At 39.7% G+C, this 21,339-nt stretch overlaps 1 protein-coding gene across 1 annotated transcript in view; it reads left to right on the forward strand.

Annotated features, from left to right (window-relative positions):
• Positions 1–950: 950 nt before the first annotated feature.
• Positions 951–21,339, forward strand: part of eif5b (eukaryotic translation initiation factor 5B) — a 51,066-nt gene continuing 30,677 nt past the window's right edge. Inside the window, exons 1-8 of the mRNA XM_048597956.1 lie at positions 951–1,062; positions 3,216–3,290; positions 3,563–3,876; positions 6,025–6,132; positions 9,258–9,368; positions 9,491–9,558; positions 11,696–11,837; positions 20,224–20,355. Of these exons, the coding sequence (XP_048453913.1) occupies positions 951–1,062; positions 3,216–3,290; positions 3,563–3,876; positions 6,025–6,132; positions 9,258–9,368; positions 9,491–9,558; positions 11,696–11,837; positions 20,224–20,355 (1,062 nt within the window). The remainder of the gene's footprint in view (positions 1,063–3,215; positions 3,291–3,562; positions 3,877–6,024; positions 6,133–9,257; positions 9,369–9,490; positions 9,559–11,695; positions 11,838–20,223; positions 20,356–21,339) is intronic.

The following is a 21,339-nucleotide window of genomic DNA, read 5'->3' on the forward strand; positions in this document are numbered from 1 at the left end:
AGATTTGGAGTAGAGCAATTGTTCTGAGAGGCTGGTGTCAGGCATGTGAACAAGGTGATCCACGCAGTGGAGCTTGTTTTGGGTAAATAGCAACTTGATGGTGCGATTGTTAACTTGGGAGAAGATTCTATCATTAGACTGTCTATTCCGATAACAAATTTGGAGGATCTTTTTGAGACAGTAGTAATATTTCTCCAATGCCTTAAAGTGGCTTATGTAAATTGTCGTGTCTCCAAAGTGCATCACAGCATAGGCATCACTTGTCCAATAAACAAATGTCTTAGCTCCAGGTTTGAAATTTTGGTCCTTGACTACTTTATCCATCAATCAGCTGAAGGCTGACTGACGTACTGAAGGTAATGGGTAACTTTTGTAATCTATGTGTACGTTTGTTAAAAGGAAATGCCCAATCTATGGAAAGTTGTCCATGTTTTCCAGGGTCTTGGATGATCTTGACTAACTGGCAATGATGTTGCACATGGGGGATGGTTAGAAGAGGACCTTAGTTTTCTGGGTATTTAAAGCAAGTCCTGTCCTGTTCTATCCATTGGTGAAAGAGTTAACAATAATTTGGAGGACATCCTCTGAGTGATCACAAATATGAGTATTGTGTATGTGTCGATGCTTGATAACTGAAGTTTGAGAGACTTTGGTTTAGAAGTGAAGATGACCAAAGTTAAATAATTTTTTTCCTTGGTCCTTAAATGACACTGTAGAGAACTTGCTTGGAGCTGAGGTGCAGAATTGCAATAAGAAAAGTGAAGAAGATGGTTGGTGCAATGACTCAATGACCATAAAGTAATGCTGAATATTAACAAAGAATGCCACATCAAAATATGATCTCGAAATGAACAAAATATTTGATCTATTTAACTGGATGCTTCAATATAGTAGATTTGTGATTTCTTTAACATGTTTGTTTCCTGGCCTAGCAAAATGCCAAAATATGTATGGTGTGTTATCATATTACAGAAGCTTTGGAGGTTATTTCAGCGTCAGTACATGAAAAACTTGAAATAGAGATGACAGAGACACCGGATGTGATTTCAGAACCCACACCAGGTTAGTTATTTAATTCATGGCTTTTTCACAAACTCTGCAACCAGTCAGGATTTTGGATCTGCTGTAGACACTTTGTTTGATTTGGTGATGCAGGTTGATCCGGAAAATGATTTGTTTTATTTCGAATTGAAATTTAGTGTCCTGTACGTACTTGTATGGTAGTGAGTCTGGCAAAGGTTTATAATAATGGTACATTATTTGGGTTCTAAAGTAGAAGTAAATTGGATTTTGGTTTTCAGTCTGTGAAGTGAAAATATTTAAAGATTTAAACTCTTTTTAAGCATTGGATCAAAGCAGCATTTCCAAGAAATCATATGACTATCAGGCATGCATGTGATCAGTATGATTCCCAAAATTAGATACAGTATTCCAGCTAAGGCCCACATTTGTAAATCTGTAGTATCACTGGCTTGTTGACTTGCTCAGCTGCCTTCCAAGATTTGTGACTATCCATCCCCCATACATCTGCCCAGTGCACCAGTATATCTCTGCTTTACTGAAGAATTCTCCTATTCTGCTTGCTTTTTGTACTGTCAAGTTTTGTATCATTGCAAATTTCAAAATTATGCTTACTCCATTTCCTTGTTCATCACTCACTCCTTGCCCTATTGCTATATACCACCAACTCTCCTGCTCTCTTCTCTCTTAATATTCAACCCACCTTGGTCTTTACTTCATCAATTAAGGACAAAAAGTGAATGGTCTGGATAGAAGCTATGAAAATTTCATTACAGAAAAAGCACAATTATTTTTGTCATTAACTGATGCAGTGTCCTTTGTTTTCTGCATTGGGCTACTTTGTCTTCTGTGTAAGAACTATGTGGTAATTACTACCCACACTATTAATTTTGAATTGATTCCACATTACTGACCACAAGCAAGAGAAATAGTGTAGTCTTAGTTACTCCATCAATACCTGTATGCCACTTCTGTTTTGGAATGTCTGAAGGGTACCTGACTTGCCACTTTTCAAAATTGCTTTAAGGTGACTACTTCTTGAGTCTCCAGTTGACAGCAATTTTTGCTTGATTTTAAAAGGTGGATCATAAGAACATAAGAACATAAGAACTAGGAGCAGGAGTAGGCCATCTGGCCCCTCGAGCCTGCCCCGCCATTTAATAAGATCATGGCTGATCTTTGAGACTCCGCTCCACTTACCCACCCACTCTCCATAACCCTTAATTCCTTTGCCTTTCAAAAATTTATCTAGCCTTGCCTTAAAAGCATTCAGTGAGGTAGCTTCAACCACTTCACTGGACAGGGAATTCCACAGATTCACAACCCTTTGGGTGAAGAAGTTCCTCCTGACCTCAGTCCTACATCTGCTTCCCTTTATTTTGAGGCTATGCCCTCTAGTCCTAGTTTCATCTGCTAGCGGAAACAACCTCCCTGCCTCCACTTTATCTATTCCCTTCATAATCTTATGTTTCTATAAGATCTTCCCTCATTCTTCTGAATTCCAATGAGTATAATCCCAGTCTACTCGGTATCTCCTCATAATCTAACCCTCTCAAGCTTTATCATTATTACACATTTTCTCTCGACATGCCAACGCCAGAGATTGAGCCATCAATTAATTGTGGAATTTTGATTGTGGTATCAGCAATCATGGGCATATCTCAATTAGTGAAATTTGGACTTGGCTATTGGATGCTGTACAGTTCCCTGCCAATACAATCGAAGGTCGCAGTTGAATATGGGCCACTTGTACAATTTCAAAAAGGTTAAAGGGAGCAAACTGGGATAGAAAGTTCTCTTTTTTTTTTTTTAAAAATAGTTTGGCATTTTCCATACCATTGATATGTTTGGGAGAGTTTCTGTATATGGGAAACAGTTTTGTGTTTAAATTGCATTCACTGAAATTCAAAGAAAACTTTATTAGTATAACACACAGGGCTTTCATTTTCACAAGTAATGCTTTCATTGACACAAACAAAGGCCATATGGTCCCATGTCGAATTGATTTTTTTTTTCTGAATGCCTAACCCTAATAGCTTTTGATTATCGTGAAATCCATTTTTTGTGTAATAGCTAGTGTCTTTTACTTCCCCAAGTGCAAAATTCCTGTTAACTGAAACAATTTCTGATGTTCATTGATCATGTTTCTAATTTTAAAGTTGAATGTTTACTTTATTTGAAATCTTGTTTCATAGAACCTGAAGAGGAAAAAGGTGAGGCTGATCTTGATGATTGGGAAGCTATGGCAAGTGATCATGAACAAGATAAAGGTAAATATTTGTCACAATTTTTTTCAACCCTAAAGACTTCAGTGTGAAATAAGGAGTGCATTTGAATCTATTGTAAAATTATATTTCTGCATTGAAAATCTATTGAGCTTTTTCTTTCTCCCTCAAAATTTAAAATTCGCAAATTTAACCTGATATTTGCCCAAATCATTTCAGATCTATCTTTTCACCAATGATGCCTACATTGTGATTTACTTTTTTGAGATTAAACCAGTTCGGTGGCTAATCACAGTAATTTGAAAAATCTTTAACAGAAATGAAAACTGTTCACATAGAAGTAAAAGAGGAGGCTGAAGAGGAGGATGAGGAGGAAGAGGAGGAGGAAGAAGAGAGTGATGATGATGATGATGATGATGATGATGGAGCAAGTGAGGAGAGCGAAGATGAAGAGGAAAAGCAAGTTTTGACAGCATCATTGGAAGTGGATAAGGAACCTGAAGTGGTAACAAGTGAAAAAGAAAAACAACTATCAAAAGAGTTTAGCTCAGATTCTGAACTGGAATCTGATTCAGATGATGGCCGAACAAAAGAAGAACGGATTTATGATGAAGCAAAGCGACGTATTGAGGTATTGTTTCCACTTAGAAATAACTGCTATTTGGCATTGTAATACCGCGAATGGATGGAACTTCGTATTTGTACAGGAATTTTCTGTATGGCCTTAATTGAGCTATGGGAATGTCTCTTAATCTTCATTCACTTTGCAAACCTTAGATATGAATTTTGAATTTTAAATTTTCCTTTGTCTTCTTCCCTCATTGCCTGTTAAAGATGTTATCCTATGTGGTTTTGAAAATGAAATTATATTTGACAAATTTTTCAGAACTCTTACCACATGTAATCAGCAGGATGGATGAAGGGAAGCTAGGAAATGTACTGTATTTGGATTTCCAAAAGCCACCTGACTAGGTGCGACATGAAAGGCTTTCTCACGAGACATGGGTCTAGATATACAGTGGGCTGGCTAAGTAACAGGAAATAGAGGGTCAGGATGAATTGACAATCTGAAAATTATCCATCTATAACTAGTAGGTTGCCATAGGAATTGGTGTTGGGGACTGTATATGTAAATCACTTAGATGAAGGCACCAAGTGTACTATTTGCTAATGATATTACAATAGTTAGGAGAGCAGATTTTTTTAGACGCAAAAAGTGTGGAAAGCAATATAGTTTGTGAACAAAAATGTGACAAATGGTGTATCTTGGGAAAATGTGAGCTTCTCCGTTATGATGGGAGGAATAGAAAAGCAGAATGCTTTTAAATGGATGGAGACTGCAGCAGTATGATATCGAGCAATTTTTACTGTAAGAGCAGGTTTACTGTACCTGAATCTCATCAAAAAATACAATGTAAATACAGTAAGTAAATAGGAAGGTAAATGTTGGGCATTTATTGTAAGAAGGATGGAGTGTAAAACTAGGGAAGTCTCCCTATGACTGTACAAAGCATTGGTGAGACCACAGCTAGAGTGAAAAGTTTTGCCCTCCTGAAGGGAAGCATTATGTTGTTTGGAAGAGGTCAGAGAAGGTTCACTTGGCTGATTACTGGGATGAAAGGATTGTCTTTTGACGGGGATAGTCATTGGAGATTAAAAGAACGAGAGGTCATCTGATTGTAGCACACAAGATTCTTGGGGGAGTTGATAGGATAGAGGTGGGAAGAGATTTCTCCTCGTTTGGTAATCTAGGACGAAGGGGTACATGTCAAAATAAGGTCTCCATTTAAAATGGAGATGGAGTGGAACTTTTTACTGTTTGGAATTCCTTCCCCCAGAGAGCATTACTTGTTGAGTTAATCAGTATACTTAAAAGTGAGTTAGATTTTTGACCTATAATAGATCAAGGGTTAAGGGGGATAGCAAGGAAGTGAACTTAATACCACAATGAAATGCAATAGTGGAGCAGGCTTGAGGGACCAAGTTGCCTACTACTTCTTTATCTTGTGTCCCAGGGATAATTCATAAGCTCCAATTGATCATTCCACACTTGTGATGCTTGGCAAATAGTTGTTTGAATTTTCAGCTATTTGATATTGTCACACTAGGACCTTGCATCCTGTTTACATTTGCATTTCCCATAGAAATGAGTGAATGATGATTAAGAATGCTAACCAGTGATGTGAAAAGAACTTTGAGCTTCTCTGCCCTTATCCTGGCAGAGATGAATTAACTCAGCACATGCCAGCAATTAAACTGGAAGCTTCCTCTGGACTCTACACAGTATTTTTACCCACTAAATCAGTCTCTTTCCAGTTTGCTGTTTAGCAGCAAATAAAGTACAAGATAGTAACATGTTGAACTGGACATTTTTGAAGATGATCTAATATAAACGTCATACAGGGAAGCTTCTTACTATTGTGGAGAAAGTCAGACCCAGAGCATAAACTTAAAATTAGTGTTAGGTCATTTTAGTTTTTGGCAAAAAGGGTAATGGAAATATGGAATATATCTAACTTCCAAACCAATCACCAACCAACCAAGAAGCAGTGGATTCTGGATGAAGTAAGATTTTCAGGAATGAGATTGATCAACTTTTTAATTAGTAAGGGTATCAAGCAATGCAACAAAACTGGTAAATGACAATGAGGTAAGTGAACCTGTCCCTATTTCCCATTGTTCATTATAATCTGACATTTGAGTTATGCATTTAAGAATATCGACTTGCTGAATACGTTGATTTCTTTTTATCTTGGAAATGTCTTCTGTGCTTTCTCAGAAACGCAGAGCAGATAACATTATGAATATAAATACTGAAAAACTCCGAGCACCAGTTATTTGTGTCCTTGGCCATGTTGACACAGGGAAGACAAAAATTTTGGATAAGGTATGTAAAATTGAGACTTATTTGCACAATTAGCATAAAAGAATAAATAAAGCACCAACTTGAATTGAATGCCTGCGGGTTGACTGCGCTTGTTACCGCACACAAAATCAAGACTAAGTTTTGCCCTCAATTAAAGCTTGTTCAGGTGTTTTTAGAATAATTGGACCAGATGCACAGGTATAATTCAGTTAATCATGCATTCTGTAATAGTCTAATTATCATATCTTTTTAGTAGTGTTTGTTTCATGCTTGTTTTATTGCAAAATTTGGAGAAGTGGAGTTAGTTGAATTGATTGCGGTGTGTATTTACTGCATGGGAAATTTATATTGACAGATTCTATTATAAATATGGGCAAAATAGCTTCTAAACAACAGTTGACAGAGGAATAATGCTCAAAGGTAATGTTTTTGGCTTTAAGTATGTTCGTATTCCTTTGGCCTTCTTCACATTCAGTGAATTGTGATGTCTTTAGTTGTACTTATTATAAGCAGTGCATTTTTGAAGTTACTTTGGATGAAGGAGAATAAGACATCAGGCACCATTTAAGATTCATGCATGAATGAATGGCATGACTAAGGCAAGTAGCCGAAATTGTGGACTGAGTTTTACCATAGATTTTAGATTCCATAACTTGCCAAAGTTGCATCCCAAACTGCAGTTGAACAGTCCTGACAAGTTTTGCCACAGGTTAGCCTAATTGGTCTCATGTGGGCCCACCATTTTATTAAAGACTACGCGCAGGCTTGTGATGCTGCCAATCCAATGAAAGGGCCTGCAACTCTGAAGCCTCAGTAGCTCCACAAGGAAAAGTGGGTGATGATGAGGTGAACTGGGGACATCCAGGATGACTGAAAGTGGAGGTGCAGTTGTAGAAGTAGGTACAAATTAAAAATCTGACTAGCTAAGGGGTTACCTCGGGGCAAACGCTTGTGTGGGATTAAAAACCGAAAGAACTGCAGATGCTGAGAATTGGGAACAAAAACAGAAGTTGCTGGAAAAGCTCGGCAGGTCTGGCAGCACATGTGAAGAAAAATCAGAATTAACGTTTCGGGTCTGGTGACCCTTCCTTCTGTGGGGGATTGTCTGGCTGTCGGTTGTAGTCCAAAAACCCAGTTGGTGCAGTGCAGTACTGGAGCCAGTCTTTATTCTGTATAACATTTAATTAAAGAATATGGTGTTACACCTCATAATTGAACTTTATCTCTGTATACCACAAGCTGCTGTGAATGTTGCTTTATATCTATTCAAGTGAAACTCAAATTAACGCCTTCCATCATACATAACTAAATGCAGTTGACACAAAATTGTCCCCGCAGGGGTGGATTTGTGCACCATTCTTGTGAAACCTTTGGTTCCAGGGCACTCCCCACCCCTGAAATAGGAACGTTGGTCTCCTCATGATGGGAGACTGTCCTGCTATTTGCAGAATGATGCTGGCTCTGTAATATGGCTGTTGATGGAATCTTCGTGCATGCAAACACTGAAACTTTAAGGACTAGTCACTTGCATTTCAGTCGTGTTGATACAGAATCCCCTCCAATGATCCATTACTGGGAAAGCTCCCATTGAAAATGTTCTACTTTGACTTCTGTCTGTTTAAGCAGACCTCTGTCTGTTACCATCTCTGTTCCTGCCACCTAGGAACCAGAGAAGTCTTGCCCTTTATTGAAGAATTCATTGAATATGCATGTTTAGGATTGGAGAGTGATCAATGTGTCAACTCTTTGAGATAGGTGATGGGTTAAACATTCCTAGGGTGTGAACGGGTTGTCTTAAGGAGAAAAACAGGTTTAATAAATACTCACTGGAGTTTAGAAGAATAAGGCGATCACACTGAAATACATGAAATTCTGAGGATAACTTCGAGGCAAATGCTGGGAGATGTTCTTCTCTCCACTTTCTCCTCTCCCATCTATCTTCGTAACTGAAATTTATAAACCCAAAAACATTCTTGTAAATTTCGTTTGCACCATCTTCAATGTATTCATGTCCTTGCTGAAGTATGGTGCCTAGAACAGTATTCCAGCTGATGTCTACTTTGTCTTATGAAAGTTTGTCATAACCATGCTCTTGTACTGTGTAGCCCTATTTTAAAGAAAAAACGTAGGGATGGTGTATGCTTTATTGATCACGCTCTCCATGTACGCTGCTACCTTTTTTAATGATTTATGCAAATACACCCAGGACTTGTTACTCCTGCACTCTTTAGACTTGTACTCTTATTTTGTACTGTCTCCATATTCTTTTTACCGTGATGGATCTCTTCACCCTTCTCAAGAGGAGTGCTGCACTTTGACCCCACCCTGCATTTGTTTTAGCTTCCCCTTCTCTGACCCATAAGTAACAATAATTAGTGTTATTATTTTTAATGTACCTAATTAGTGGCTATATTTACTTGCAAAATTCAAGTAATTTTTACTGACAGTTAAGTCATCATTGTTGAGGCTGTTTGCCTTATAATTAGCAGATATGAGGCAAATGGAGGTGAAAAGCTGCTTGGGGACATGCTGTAATGCAATCATATCACATTCTCTTGTAGACAAACTTATTGGGTATAAATTGTTGTCTACAAATGAGGCTGTGTTCATGGTAAGGGCAAATGAAGCATGCAACGTCTTAGCTGCATTTCCTGTAATTTTCACGGTCTGCAGGGCCTACCTCTGACCCACCATTCAAAGCTTGGAGGTGAATCTGCTGAGGGAAACTTTGAAGAGGATCTTTGCTAGTGTTTAAGTGCAGCCCCACACAGGTTCCATCATTAAAAGGAGATATTCCAAATTTTAAAAAAAAGCAGTTCACTCCTTTCTTTTGCAGCAGGCGCTTGACACATGCTCAAACAAGTCTTTACCTGTGCCACCCTCTTCTCATAGACATTAGCAATTCCAGTTACAGAGAAATTAACAATATACACAAATCATTTCTAAAATAGTATCGATCACTTGATTGGTTCATCAATGCATGTTGGTGAATTGTTGACCTGTTCATCAGGATACTTCCATGATGTATATTAATACAGGGTGCATGATGTCTAGACAGACATTGCAAGCATTCATAAAATTTTTAATGAGGAATGTAGTTGCTTATGGACTTGATAGTACGGTATCTTGATTTTCTTTGTATACAGCTCCGCCATACGCACGTGCAGGACAGTGAAGCAGGTGGTATAACCCAGCAGATTGGTGCAACCAATGTCCCTCTAGAAACTATCAAGGAGCAAACTAAGATGGTAAAAAATGTAAGTTTATAAGATGTAATAAGGTTGCAGTTTCCTTTTCATTGTTAAACTCCAGTTTATTTCTAAATTAATATTTGTGAAGCAGTGTTCAAATTAATAACTTATTGATAACTGTCTTTTAGTTTGAGAGAGATGAAATTAAAATACCGGGCATGCTGATCATTGATACACCAGGTCACGAGTCCTTCAGGTAAACCCTTTAATTTTATTCTAGGTGTTTGATCTTAAGGACTAATTTTTTTCCCCCATTACAATGGAACTAATACATAATGAGTAAGGGAGCATGTAATTTAAAACTAGCAATTTTCTGAGTACATTTATGCTTTGAGCCAGGAGGGGAGGAAATCCCAATTGAAGTTGGTAATGTGACTTCAACATGATGTTTAAAGACAACTGACGTTGCAGCAATTTACAGCAATTGTAAATGAAATGAAATTTATTTGGTTGAACAACTTTCAAGAAAAGTTTAACTAAATTTATGATGTAGACACAGATTTTCACACCTGAGACAGGTCATGAGAGTCAGGAATTTCCCAGCTCATGCAAAACCTCAGGAGAAAAACTCCACGATCTTAGCCCCAGGGAGAGAGGAGGTTAGTGCAGGATAGAATTGAACCCTCACCTGGCTGCAGATCAGACCACAGAAGCTGCTAAGTGTCAGTGCTGTTTAAAAGATCTGCCTTATTTTTCAGGACCTTTTTTGTTCCAGTTGTTTCGTTAGAGGTAAGGCCCTTCAACCTTTAAGCTTTAAGCTTCAACCTCATACTTATCATTCCCCCTGCCCCCAACAAACCACCACGACCTACCCACCTGATCCTTCTGCTATCTCTGTGCTAAGCCACGTTCTCCTAGCAACCTGTATCAGCTGTATGCCAACTTATTGCCAATCCATGCCCCACATCTACCCTCTTGGCTTGTATAGCCAACTTGCCAATTTATTGCCAACCCACCTACCAGCCTTGGCCTTTTTTTTTGTCTTTGCAACTCACCCTGTGTCTACTATGGACAGGCCTCAGAAGATTAAGTAAATAAAAAGTGTCTAAGTATCTTTTCCAGCCTTCACTACATATTTTTCAAATAGAGTTCCCATTCATGAAAGCCAATTCAGAATTTTCAAATGCCCTCAAGTGCTTAACCCATTATATAATTAGAAGTTTGCTTGATTATATCCCCTCAGCAAAGAGAGTTAATTCTTTAATAACCTCTGAGTTGTCAGTCATTGGTGGAATTAGGACCCTATGATGAAATAATTTTAGCTTGTGGAAAGCAACTAAGCATTAGTAATAATGCTATCAAAATTCTTAAATGAATGTCAACAAACTGTCATTGTGATTCCTGGAACACTATTTTAGCACTCCATGATGCAGGCAACTTTACTTTATGTTTCAGAGGGCTGAGGATTTAAATAATAACACAGCACGACCGTTCTACAGACTATATCTTCCTATCAAGGCATTTATATTTTAAAAAAAACTTCAAATTGTTACAGTGAAATTGGTGTCTGTTTGAACTCCACCAGTCCAGCTGAGTTTAGGTTTCTTTGCTATGTGAGGTGCCCACCTCCCTCCCTTACTGATGAAACTGTGGACAGTGCTTCCTCATCCTGGACAGTATTTTGACACGTCCACAGATCGTACTGGCCTTCCTTGTTGCTCTTTCTATAAACAGCTTACTCAGTATCATTTCCAACTATTGACCTACATGTGTTGTCTTCCCAAGCTACATTTTAGGTTTTTTGGCTGGTTGTCTTTTATTTTTAGATAAGAAAAATACAAAGGTATGGTACTTGAGTCAGATTTATTTGAAATCTAAGATATGGTCTAAAATTCACAAGAATAGGATTCATGTTGTGATACCTGGGTAGGTAAGTAAAATACAGGTCTTTAGTTATGCTGCATAAAATCTCCCCTCTATTCTTTGTAATGCAAATTAAATGTATTAGTACAGTTGATCAATTAGCAATAATGTTCCATGTTTTTGCTGAATGTTCATCTACATCAATCTTTAGGTCTCTCGTCATGGGGAGCAGTTACGATTGGAATGAAATGTTCAATACCTGCGGAAGTATCGTGCAACTGCCGCATATAACTGACTTATTTTGGTATACTTGAAAATTTTGGTAAAATAAGTTTGAAATTCACTTAGCATTGGAGTTTATTTTCAGTTCTTCCTCTCCATGTTTCAAAGCTAGTAGGCACTGAAGGTCAAACTTTTACGTTCTTGAAATTATATGACTCTTGTATCTTCTTTGTGATGCAGATTTCAAACTCTTAAATTGGAGATAACTATATTGAAAGCATGTTCATTTTGTGTTGTTCCTGTTTCAGTAATTTGAGAAATAGAGGAAGTTCTCTCTGTGATATTGCCATCCTTGTGGTTGATATTATGCATGGATTGGAGCCACAGACAATAGAATCCATTAACCTGCTAAAGGCAAAAAAATGCCCCTTCATTGTTGCACTTAATAAGGTGAGTAAAGGTTTTAATTTAAGCAGTGCAAGTCTAGGCTACTCCTTTTAAGAATGAATTACAAAGAAAAATGTGATTGAAATAATTTCAGACTAGATTATTTTATTGAATGAATGGAAAGGTGAAATTAACAGGGAAGAGAAAATTTTTGAAATTCTCATTCTTTTCAGAAATCCTCCATGGTTTTGCCCCTGCCCAGCTCCGTAATGACTCTGACTCCACAACCCTCCAATTTTTCTGTGCTCTTTCAATTCTGATTACTTGTACATCCCTAATTTTTAATGTTTCACCAATGATTACTGTTCCTTTTTGGCTCTTATGGCCATAGTCTGGAAATTCTTAAATTCCTGCCTTTCTACCTCCTTTTAAGACATACCTTAAATCCTACACTTTGGAGAATGTTTTCAGTCAGTTAGTATCTCCATTTGTGTTTGGTGTCAAAATTTGTTCATTAACATTCCATAATATGCACTGGCATTTTTTGCCTTATAATTTAGACATCTTAACAAATTGTTACTGCTTTGCCAACAATTTTAATTTTTATTTGGCTAAGTGATCTCATAACCAATCTAAGCTCTGCAATCCTGTCCTATCCAGTCATGAATGGTTTTGGACAATTAAAGACTTGTCAGGAGGGGCAGCTCCACATAACCTCATGCTCAACAATGGTGCATCAATGCAAAAGTCAAAACTGAATCTAATTAATTGACATCTCTAATGGTAGAGATCGCTGAAAGAAACTTGGAGGGTCTGCTCAACACGTTTGCTGAAGATGGCTTCAATCAGCCTTCTCTGAGTCAAGATTGACCCCTGGCTTGACTATTAAGTTTTATAGTGAAGAATCTACTAGGCCATGAGGTTACAGACGATGGTGGTATACAAATGAATGTGTATTTTAGCAGTTTTGAGCTGTCGGGTTAATTCTAAATTCATCCTATTTGACATGGTGTTAATGTCATCAAACTTGGCGAATGGTGTCCTAATACAAAAGCAGGATTTTTTATTCACATGGGGTCTATGGTGGTCACTCTTTCCAGAGCTTTTGTGGATCAATGGATTTGTGACGCATGGATTGATGGGAATAAGGTCATCTGGGATTTTCCCACATGACTGTTCTCACCCCCTGCTAAAGGGCCAGTTTGGCAGCTTTGTTCTGGAGTAAAAGTAACCTGGACTCTCAGGTTCTTGACTTTCTGACAGAAGTTCATTGCAGAGAAGTGTGAAATTACACACCTCAGTACAAAGAATATGAGCTGGGGTAAAACGAAGGGTGATATTCTAAAGGGTGTGCAAATAGTGAGACCTAGGTGCTCATATACATGTCATTAGAGGGAGCTGCTAATAAAACAAAATATTCTAGGCTTCATTAATGAGGCAAAAAGAGTATAGGAGCAGAAGGTTATGATGAACTTAAATAGGGCTCTATTTGGACCTCATTTTGGGGTATTTAGTAATATTTGAAACATCACACTAAGCATTGGAGGGGGTGCAGAATAGGTTTGAGTGGTTCCAGAGCTGAGATATTTTAGTTATGACATAAGCTTGGAGAAGTTGGACTGACTTCACTTCCTCGGCTTTCTAAGTTCTATCCTCCATGCACATCTGGCTTCTTAAGTGGTAGCAATAAATGATTGTGTTTGAGAGAGAGGAAATGTAGGCTTAAAAAGTTAGGAACGGAAAACACAGCAGCTATTGGATAACGATGCCCAGAATGGATAGGAAGGGACAGAGTTGGCAAACATGAAAATAGCAATAAGTAGGGTCAAAGAGGGAAAAATGGGAAATGCTGTACAGCTAGTGGATGAATTCAGAGCAATGATTGCATAATCTTAGATATGTGCCATTTTGGAATGAAATCAGGAAGAACTTTCTCAACAAAAAATAGAAGGAAGCAGAAATTCCCCCAATAAGCTGTGGATACCGAGTCTGCAGAAACAAGCCTGAGATGGATAGATTGATACTCGAGGATTAGCAAATTAAACCTACCAAACGTAGGTAAATAGAATTGAGGTGTGTATCAGCAATAGTCTAATTGAATGGCAGACGAAGCATGCTCAAGGTACTGAATAGTCATTTTTGTCCCAACAACACAAATTCAATTTCTGTACTGGCTGAGGTTGCCATAAGGTCGCCTTCTTAACTTTGCCTCTTGTCTGAGGCCTGGTGTCCCTAAGTTGTACTCACCGCTAGTTGTCACTCTGTAATGAAAGAGTAGCCTATGGATTCTGGTGACTTTCCTTTTCAGTTCCTGTGCCTAGACAATGGAAGCTCTTTCCTTCCATCCTGACGTACCTAATACTTGTGAATAGAGAGGGAAGTAAAAGGTAATTGTGTATTTGTAACTCCAATATCGTTGTTTCACAACTAGCTTTTTCTATCGATTTTGTCCATTTAGTTATCTCTATTCTGTTGTCACTTCTCTAAAATTCTCATTTTATTTATAAAGTTGTACTTTCCATAATGTACTTTTGTAGGTGTATGAATTGCTGCAAAGTCTCAACAAAGAAATTAAGCCAAACAGATTACTTGGCATCGTCCTGTGCACCAGAAACGATAACAGTCCTGTCAAACCCACAAAGTCCTCCTTCCTAGCATCTGGAGGCTAATGCCAAAATTTGAAAACTTTGCTCACAGACTAGCCAAGCAACAGCCTGACGTAGTCATACTCACAGAATCGTACCTTTTGGAGACCATGTTCCACACCATCACTGTCCCTAGATATGTTCTGTCCCACTGGCAGGACAGCCTCAGCAGATGTGGTGAAACAGTGGGTGGGAATTGCCCTGGGAGTCCTCAACATTGACTCTGGACACCATGAAGTGTCATGGCATCGGGTTAAGCGAGGACAAGAAAACCACCCTTTGCCGACGCATCATACTCCTCCGTGTCAAACATGCTTGGAGGAAGCACTGAGTGTGGCAAGGGTGCAAAATGTACTCTGAATGGGTGATTGCAGTGTCCAGCAGCAGTGCTACTGACTGAGCTAGTTGGGTACTAATGGACATAGCTGCTAGACTGGGTCTGTGACAAAAAGGAACAGCATAGTTGACCTCATCCTCATTGAACTGCCCACCGCAGATCTGTCTGTCCATGACAATATCGAGAAGAGTGACCATCGCACAGTTCTTACAGAGATGAAGTCCCACCTTCACATTTGAGAATACCTTTGAGTTGTGTGGTACTATCACTGCGTTAAATGGAATAGACTTCAAATAGACTTAGGAACTCGAGACTAGCAATCCATGAAGCACTGCAAGTCATCAGCAATCGAATCATACTCCCAACGCAATGTGCAACCTTATGACTGGGCATATTCCCCACTCCACCATTGCCATAAAGCCAGGGGTTCAAATCTCAACCTAGAATGTGGAAGGGCACATAAGGAGCAGCAACAAGTGTACTTAAAAATGAGGTGCCAACTTGAAGCTACCAAACAGGGCGGCTTGTGTACCAAACTGCTTAGCAGCAAATGATGGACAGAGCAAAGCGATCCCACATCATCAAAGTGTGTAAGAATCATAGGGATATACAGCACGGAGATGGACCCTTTGGTCCAACCTGTCCATGCCGACCAGATATCCTAAATAAATCGAAGTCTATTTGCTAGCATTTTCCCCATATCCCTCTAAATCTTTCCTTTTCATATACTGATCCAGATACCTGTTAAATGTTCTAATTGTACCAGTCTCCTCCACTTCCTCTGGTCGTTCATTCCATACACGCACCACCCTCTGCTTGAAAAAGTTGTTCCCTAGGTCCCTTCTAAATATTTCCCCTTTCACCTTAAACCTGTGGCCTCTAGTTTTGGACTCCCCTACCCTGGACAAAAGACCTTGACTATTCACCTATCCATGCCCCTCAGGATTTTATAAACTTCTATAAGGTCACACCTTAGCTTCCGAGGCTCGAAGGAACATAGCCCCAGCCTATTCAGTTTCTCCCTATAGCTCAAACCCTCCAACCCTGGCAACATCCTTGCAAATCTTTTCAGAACCTTTTCAAATTTCACAATATCCTTCCTATAGCAGAAAGATCAGAATTGTCTGCAGTATTCCAAAAGTGGCCAAGCAATGTCATGTACAGCTGCAACATGACCTCCCAACTCCAATACTGAATGCACTGACAAATAAAGGCAAGTGTACTGAATGCTGCCTTCTTTGCCCTAATTATCTGCAACTCCATTCGAGGAACTATGAATCTGCACTCCAAGGTCTCTTTGTTGGTATACAGACCTCAGGTCCTTACCATTAAGTGTATAAGTCCTGCTCTGATTTGCCTTACTTAAATGCAAGACCTCACATTTATCTAAATTAAACTCCATCTGCCACTCCTCGGCCCATCGGCTAATCTGGTCGAGGTCCCGTTGTATTCTGAGGTAACCATTAATTTTGGTGTCAGCTGCCAACTCATTTTCTATTCCTCCTATATTCACATTCAAACCGGTCATATAAATGACAAAAAGCGGTGAACCCAACACCAATCCTTGCAGCATACCACAGGTTCGAGGCCTCCAATTTGAAAAGCAGGCCTCCAATCTGAAAAGCAATCCTCCACCACCACCCTCTATCTCCTACCTTCGAGCTAACTTTGTCTCCAAATGGCTAGTTCTCCCTGTATTTCATGCATTCTAACCTTGTTAACCAGTCTGCCAGGCTAGGAATACTGCAGCAATAACTCTTCTCCAAAGCCGGTGAACCGTCTACAAGGCACATGTCAGGAGTGTGATGGAATGCTTCCCACTTGCCTGGTTGGGTTCAGCTCCAACAACAGTCAAGAAGTTTGATACCATCTAGGACAAAGCAGCCTGCTTGATTAACACCATGTGGATTAGTGTCTATTCCCTCACCCCCTGACGTTCAGTGTGTACTATCTACAAGCTGCACTGCAGAAATCTGCCAACTGGTCCAAATCCATGGCCAGTTCCACTTAGAAGGATATGGGCAGCAGATGCGTGGAAACGCAACCATCTCCAAGTTCCACTCCAAGCCACCTACCATCCTGGCTTGGAAATGTATCCGAGTTCCTTCAATGTCTCTGGGTCAAAATCCTTGAATTCCTTCCTAAGGACATTAGAGGTCTATCTACAGCACATGGACTGCAGCTTAAGAACAGACCTCGCCACAGTCTTTTCTGGGGCAACTAAGGGTGGTGTGATGATGCTGTGGCTTATACAGATTATTTAATCCTTTATTTTTGAAGATTGGTTTTAAGACAGATGGGTCGAACAGTCTACCAGAGTAAACAGCTTGTGAAGCCTTGGGTTTTTTTCAAAACATTGGAGCAATACAAGCAGCCTAAATGGGGGTGGTCAAGCTCCCATAGAACCAGGAGTTTTAGTTTTAGCTTTCAGCGGTTGCTGTTATGGTCTCGCAAATGTGGTAGCTACTCTTCCACCCCGCCACTTCACCATCTTAGTTACACCCAAAAGCAGGGAGTTCTCTTCCTGTTACTGGAGTTGCATGTGAGACAATCTGTTTTCTGAATTTGCCTTTTGCCAAAGATGTGTTTATGGGAGGTTATTATATTGGAACAGTTGATTGTAATTGTTACTGTATCTATTATTCTGCAAAATTTTCCAATACACTTAAGTTATTCTGATTCCCTCCTTCCTTTTGTTGTATTTTAACTATAGCAGATGAATAAAGTGTGTTTTGCTTTAACTCTGGTAGTTTGGCCAATCGAATTGCATCTAGAATGCATCATCTTACATTTATCTTTTAAAATAAGGAAACACTAGGGTCTAGATTATCTTCTGAATATTTTGAGGGGATTTAGACTGGTCCATAACAGAGGGCAATATGCTGGCCAGCCAGCGATGCCAATGTTCCATGAGTGAATAAAAAGAATTACCTTCAATTATACAGTGAAACTGTGGATAATAAATTGATTGTCTTCCTCTTTTGTTCCTTTCAGAGTTTCTGGTGCTCCCCCTTTATTTATGAACAGAGCAGAAGAAATAAAGTTTGCCTTTCAGTTAGTCAGTAGGAGTGATCTTTAATCTCGTTCCTTCCTGGTAACGAGGATTTAATTCTGGAATGATATTTTACATGATAGAACGAGGACCTTTAGCCCATTGTGTCTATGCCAGCTATTTCAAGGCGTCCAGTCTGTTTCTTTGCTATGCTTTGCCTTTCAAATGTTTATCATCTTCCCATTAAAAAGCTGTCATACATTCTGCTCTTATCACTGTCTCAGTCAGGTAATCTGTGTACTGGCAATCTTCTGCATCTAACAAAATTTGTCACAGCATCTCCCCATTTTTTAAAAAAATTTGTACTTATGCCATTTACATAGTGACTCTGATCAGTGAAAATAGTTGCCTTGTCAAAAAATAACTTCTATCCTATCTCCCCTTATTTTATGTTCTAGTCTGCCCTCTTAAATCTATTGCATTAATTACTTTTGTAGCTTATCTATGGCTCTGTTTTTTGAAAATTTTAAAAGTGCAATGCCTTAACTGTAGCATAACAAATGATTCATACACGTTTATGATAGAGATAGTAGGAACTGCCGATGCTGGAGTCTGAGGTAACAAAGTGTACAGCTGGATGAACGCAGCAGGCCGGGCAGCATCATAGGAGCAGGAAAGCTGACGTTTTGGGTCTGGACCCTTCAGAAGTGGGGGCGGGGAGGGGGACTCAAATAAATAGAGGGGGGGAGGCGATGATGGAAGGTAGATAGAGGAGCAGATAGGAGGAGAGAAGACGGACAGGTCAAGGACATGGGGATGAAGCTAGTAAAGGTGAGTGTAAGTAGGGAGTTGGGATGGAGGTTGGTCAGTGGGGAGGGAGGGGCGGGTAGGTGGGAGAAAAGATGAACAAGTCAAGGAGGCAGGGACGAGATGGGCTGGTCTTGGAATGAAGTCGGGGGAGGGGAGATTTTGAAGCTTGCGAAGTCCACATTGAGACCATTGGGCTGCAGGGTTCCCAAGCGGAATATGAGGTGCTGTTCCTCCAGCCTTCAGGTGGCATCGTCGTGGCACTGGAGGAGGCCCAGGATGGACATGTCGTCCAAGGAGTGGGAGGGGGAGTTGAAGGGTTCGCGACTGGGAGGTGTAGTCGTTTGTCACGAACAGAGCGTAGACGCTCCACAAAGCGGTCTCCAACCCTCTGCTTGGTTTCCCCGATGTAGAGGAGGCCACATCGGGAACAGCAGATACAATATACCATATTAGCAGATGTACAGGTGAGCATCTGTTTAATGTGGAAGGTTTTCTTGGGGCCTGGGATGGAGGTGAGGGGGGAGGTGTAGGGGTAGGTGTAGCACTTCCTGTGGTTGTATGGAAAAGTGCCAGGGGTGGTGGGGCTAGTGGGGAGTGTGGAGCAGATGAGGGAGTCACGGAGAGAGCGGTTCCTCCGGAAGACAGATAAGGGTGGGTAGGGAAAAATGTCCTTGGCAGTGGGGTCAAATGTCCGGCAGTGGCAGAGAATGATGCGTTGAATCTGGAGGTTGATAGGGTGATACGTGAGGACAAGGGGAATTCTGTCTTTGTTGTTATTGTGGGGAGGGGTGTGAGGGCTGAGGTGCGGGAAACGTGAGAGATGAGGTCAACGGCATTTTCGACCACTGTGGAGGGGAAGTTGTGGTCCTTGAAAAACGAGGACATTCATACACATTTAGTTTTATTTGCTCTTGTACAGGTTTATGAAATCTGAGATCTCTAGATTTTACTCACTTTCCATTGACCTGTTCTTTCACTTTTAACACTGTATCTGAGCCTTGATTATCTCTAAAACATAATGGAATCTAACATTGTTGAATTGCCTCCTTTCAAGTTCACTTTTAAATCTTCAGTCAAATGTGCAGAGTACTGGGAATACCGCATTATCAGTCTTCATGTTAAGCTAAAAGATTTACTCTGGTAAAATGTGCATTTGAAATATTTGTTTATTTGATTATACTTCTGACCCAATGGATGGACTTGAAATTAATTGTCCTGTAATTGTGCTTTTTAACATATTTGGAGTTTGAGTATTAATGTATTTGGATGATTCCTGTAAGAAATAGCACCAGTCTTCAGGCCATTGTCAAACGGGTTTTCATAGGAACATAGCATTCGATTTTAACCACCTTCTTATTAACTAGAACTTAAACCAGTAATTCTTTACATGGGAACCTCCATAAACTGTCAGGGAGTGGAAGTATGGAAGAAATACGGAAGAACATATTTTGGCTGTTGCTGCACCACATTGTGTGTGTTGAGAGGTTAATTTACAAGTGCCAACTCACCACACCCATGTACAAATATCTAACATCATTGCATCTCAAATGTAAAACTTTTGGTTAATTGGCAGATCATAAATATTTTGCTGCTGAGTGGTGACTGTATTGCTTCATCGTAATTGAATAAATACTTCAGCTGTGTCTGTATCTTTTGTTGCAACAGATTGACAGGTTGTATGACTGGAAAAAAAGTCCTGATACCGATGTAGTTGCCACGTTAAAGAAGCAAAAGAAGAACACAAAAGATGAATTTGACGAGAGAGCTAAATCCACTATTGTGGAATTTGCACAACAGGTTTTGTGACCTTTTCTGTTATGTATTATGTTTTAAAAACCGAGTGGCAGGGGTTGGCATGTGGAATAGGTGGAAAATTTCAGTTCGTGTTCAGAATATGCTTTGAGCCAAGTTGTGATGTCTTTCATTCACTCAATGATACTGCAGAGAAAATGGCTAGTCAGTCAGTCAGGAACGCATCAGCTCTTCGGGGAACTATCCTACTAATTCCACGCTGCTGATGATATGGCCTGTCCACTTTTTTTTACTAGCAGATGTTTATACAATAATCTTTTGTGTGTTACTGTTGAATCTGTTTTCATGATCTTTTTAGGCAGTGCATTTCGTTCATGTCAACTCCGTATTTAAAGGAACAGTTTCTATTTGCTGTCTCTAGATCTTCTGCCAGTCACCTTAAATCTGTGTTTTGTATTTGCTGACCCTTCCTCCCACTGAAAACTATTTCCTAATTTACCAAAACCATTCATGTTTTTAAACATTCTTCTCTTAGATTCCAAACCCTGCTGTAAGAATAAGATCATAAGAAGTAGGAACAGTAGTTGGCTGTTTGGCCCCTTGAGTCTGCTCTGCCACTCCAAAAGATTGTAGCTGATGTGACATTCCTCATATCCACCTTCCTGCTCTTCCTCCATAATTGTTGATTCCTCTACTAATCTAGAATCTTTTTGTCCCAGCCTTAGCCTTAAGTATAGGACCTGCGACGTTACACTCATCCCCATCATCCTGAGACGGTGCCATCTGGTCCTAGTCTCTCCCATGAGGGAATCATCATCTTAGCATTTACTCTGCCAAGCCTGTTAAGAATCCTATATGTTTCAATGCGATTACTTCCCATTCATCTACATTCCAGTTACCTGTTTTTTTGCCTGCCTCCCATTTTGAATAGGGGCATCACGCTGACAGTTTTCCAATTCCCTGGTACATCTCCAGAGTCCAAGGAATTTTGGAGAATTACAACTAATGCATCTACTATCCAAGTAGCTA

This window comes from Rhincodon typus, chromosome 6 (assembly GCF_021869965.1).
Source record: "Rhincodon typus isolate 14 chromosome 6, sRhiTyp1.1, whole genome shotgun sequence".
NCBI classification, from domain to species: Eukaryota; Metazoa; Chordata; class Chondrichthyes; order Orectolobiformes; family Rhincodontidae; genus Rhincodon; species Rhincodon typus.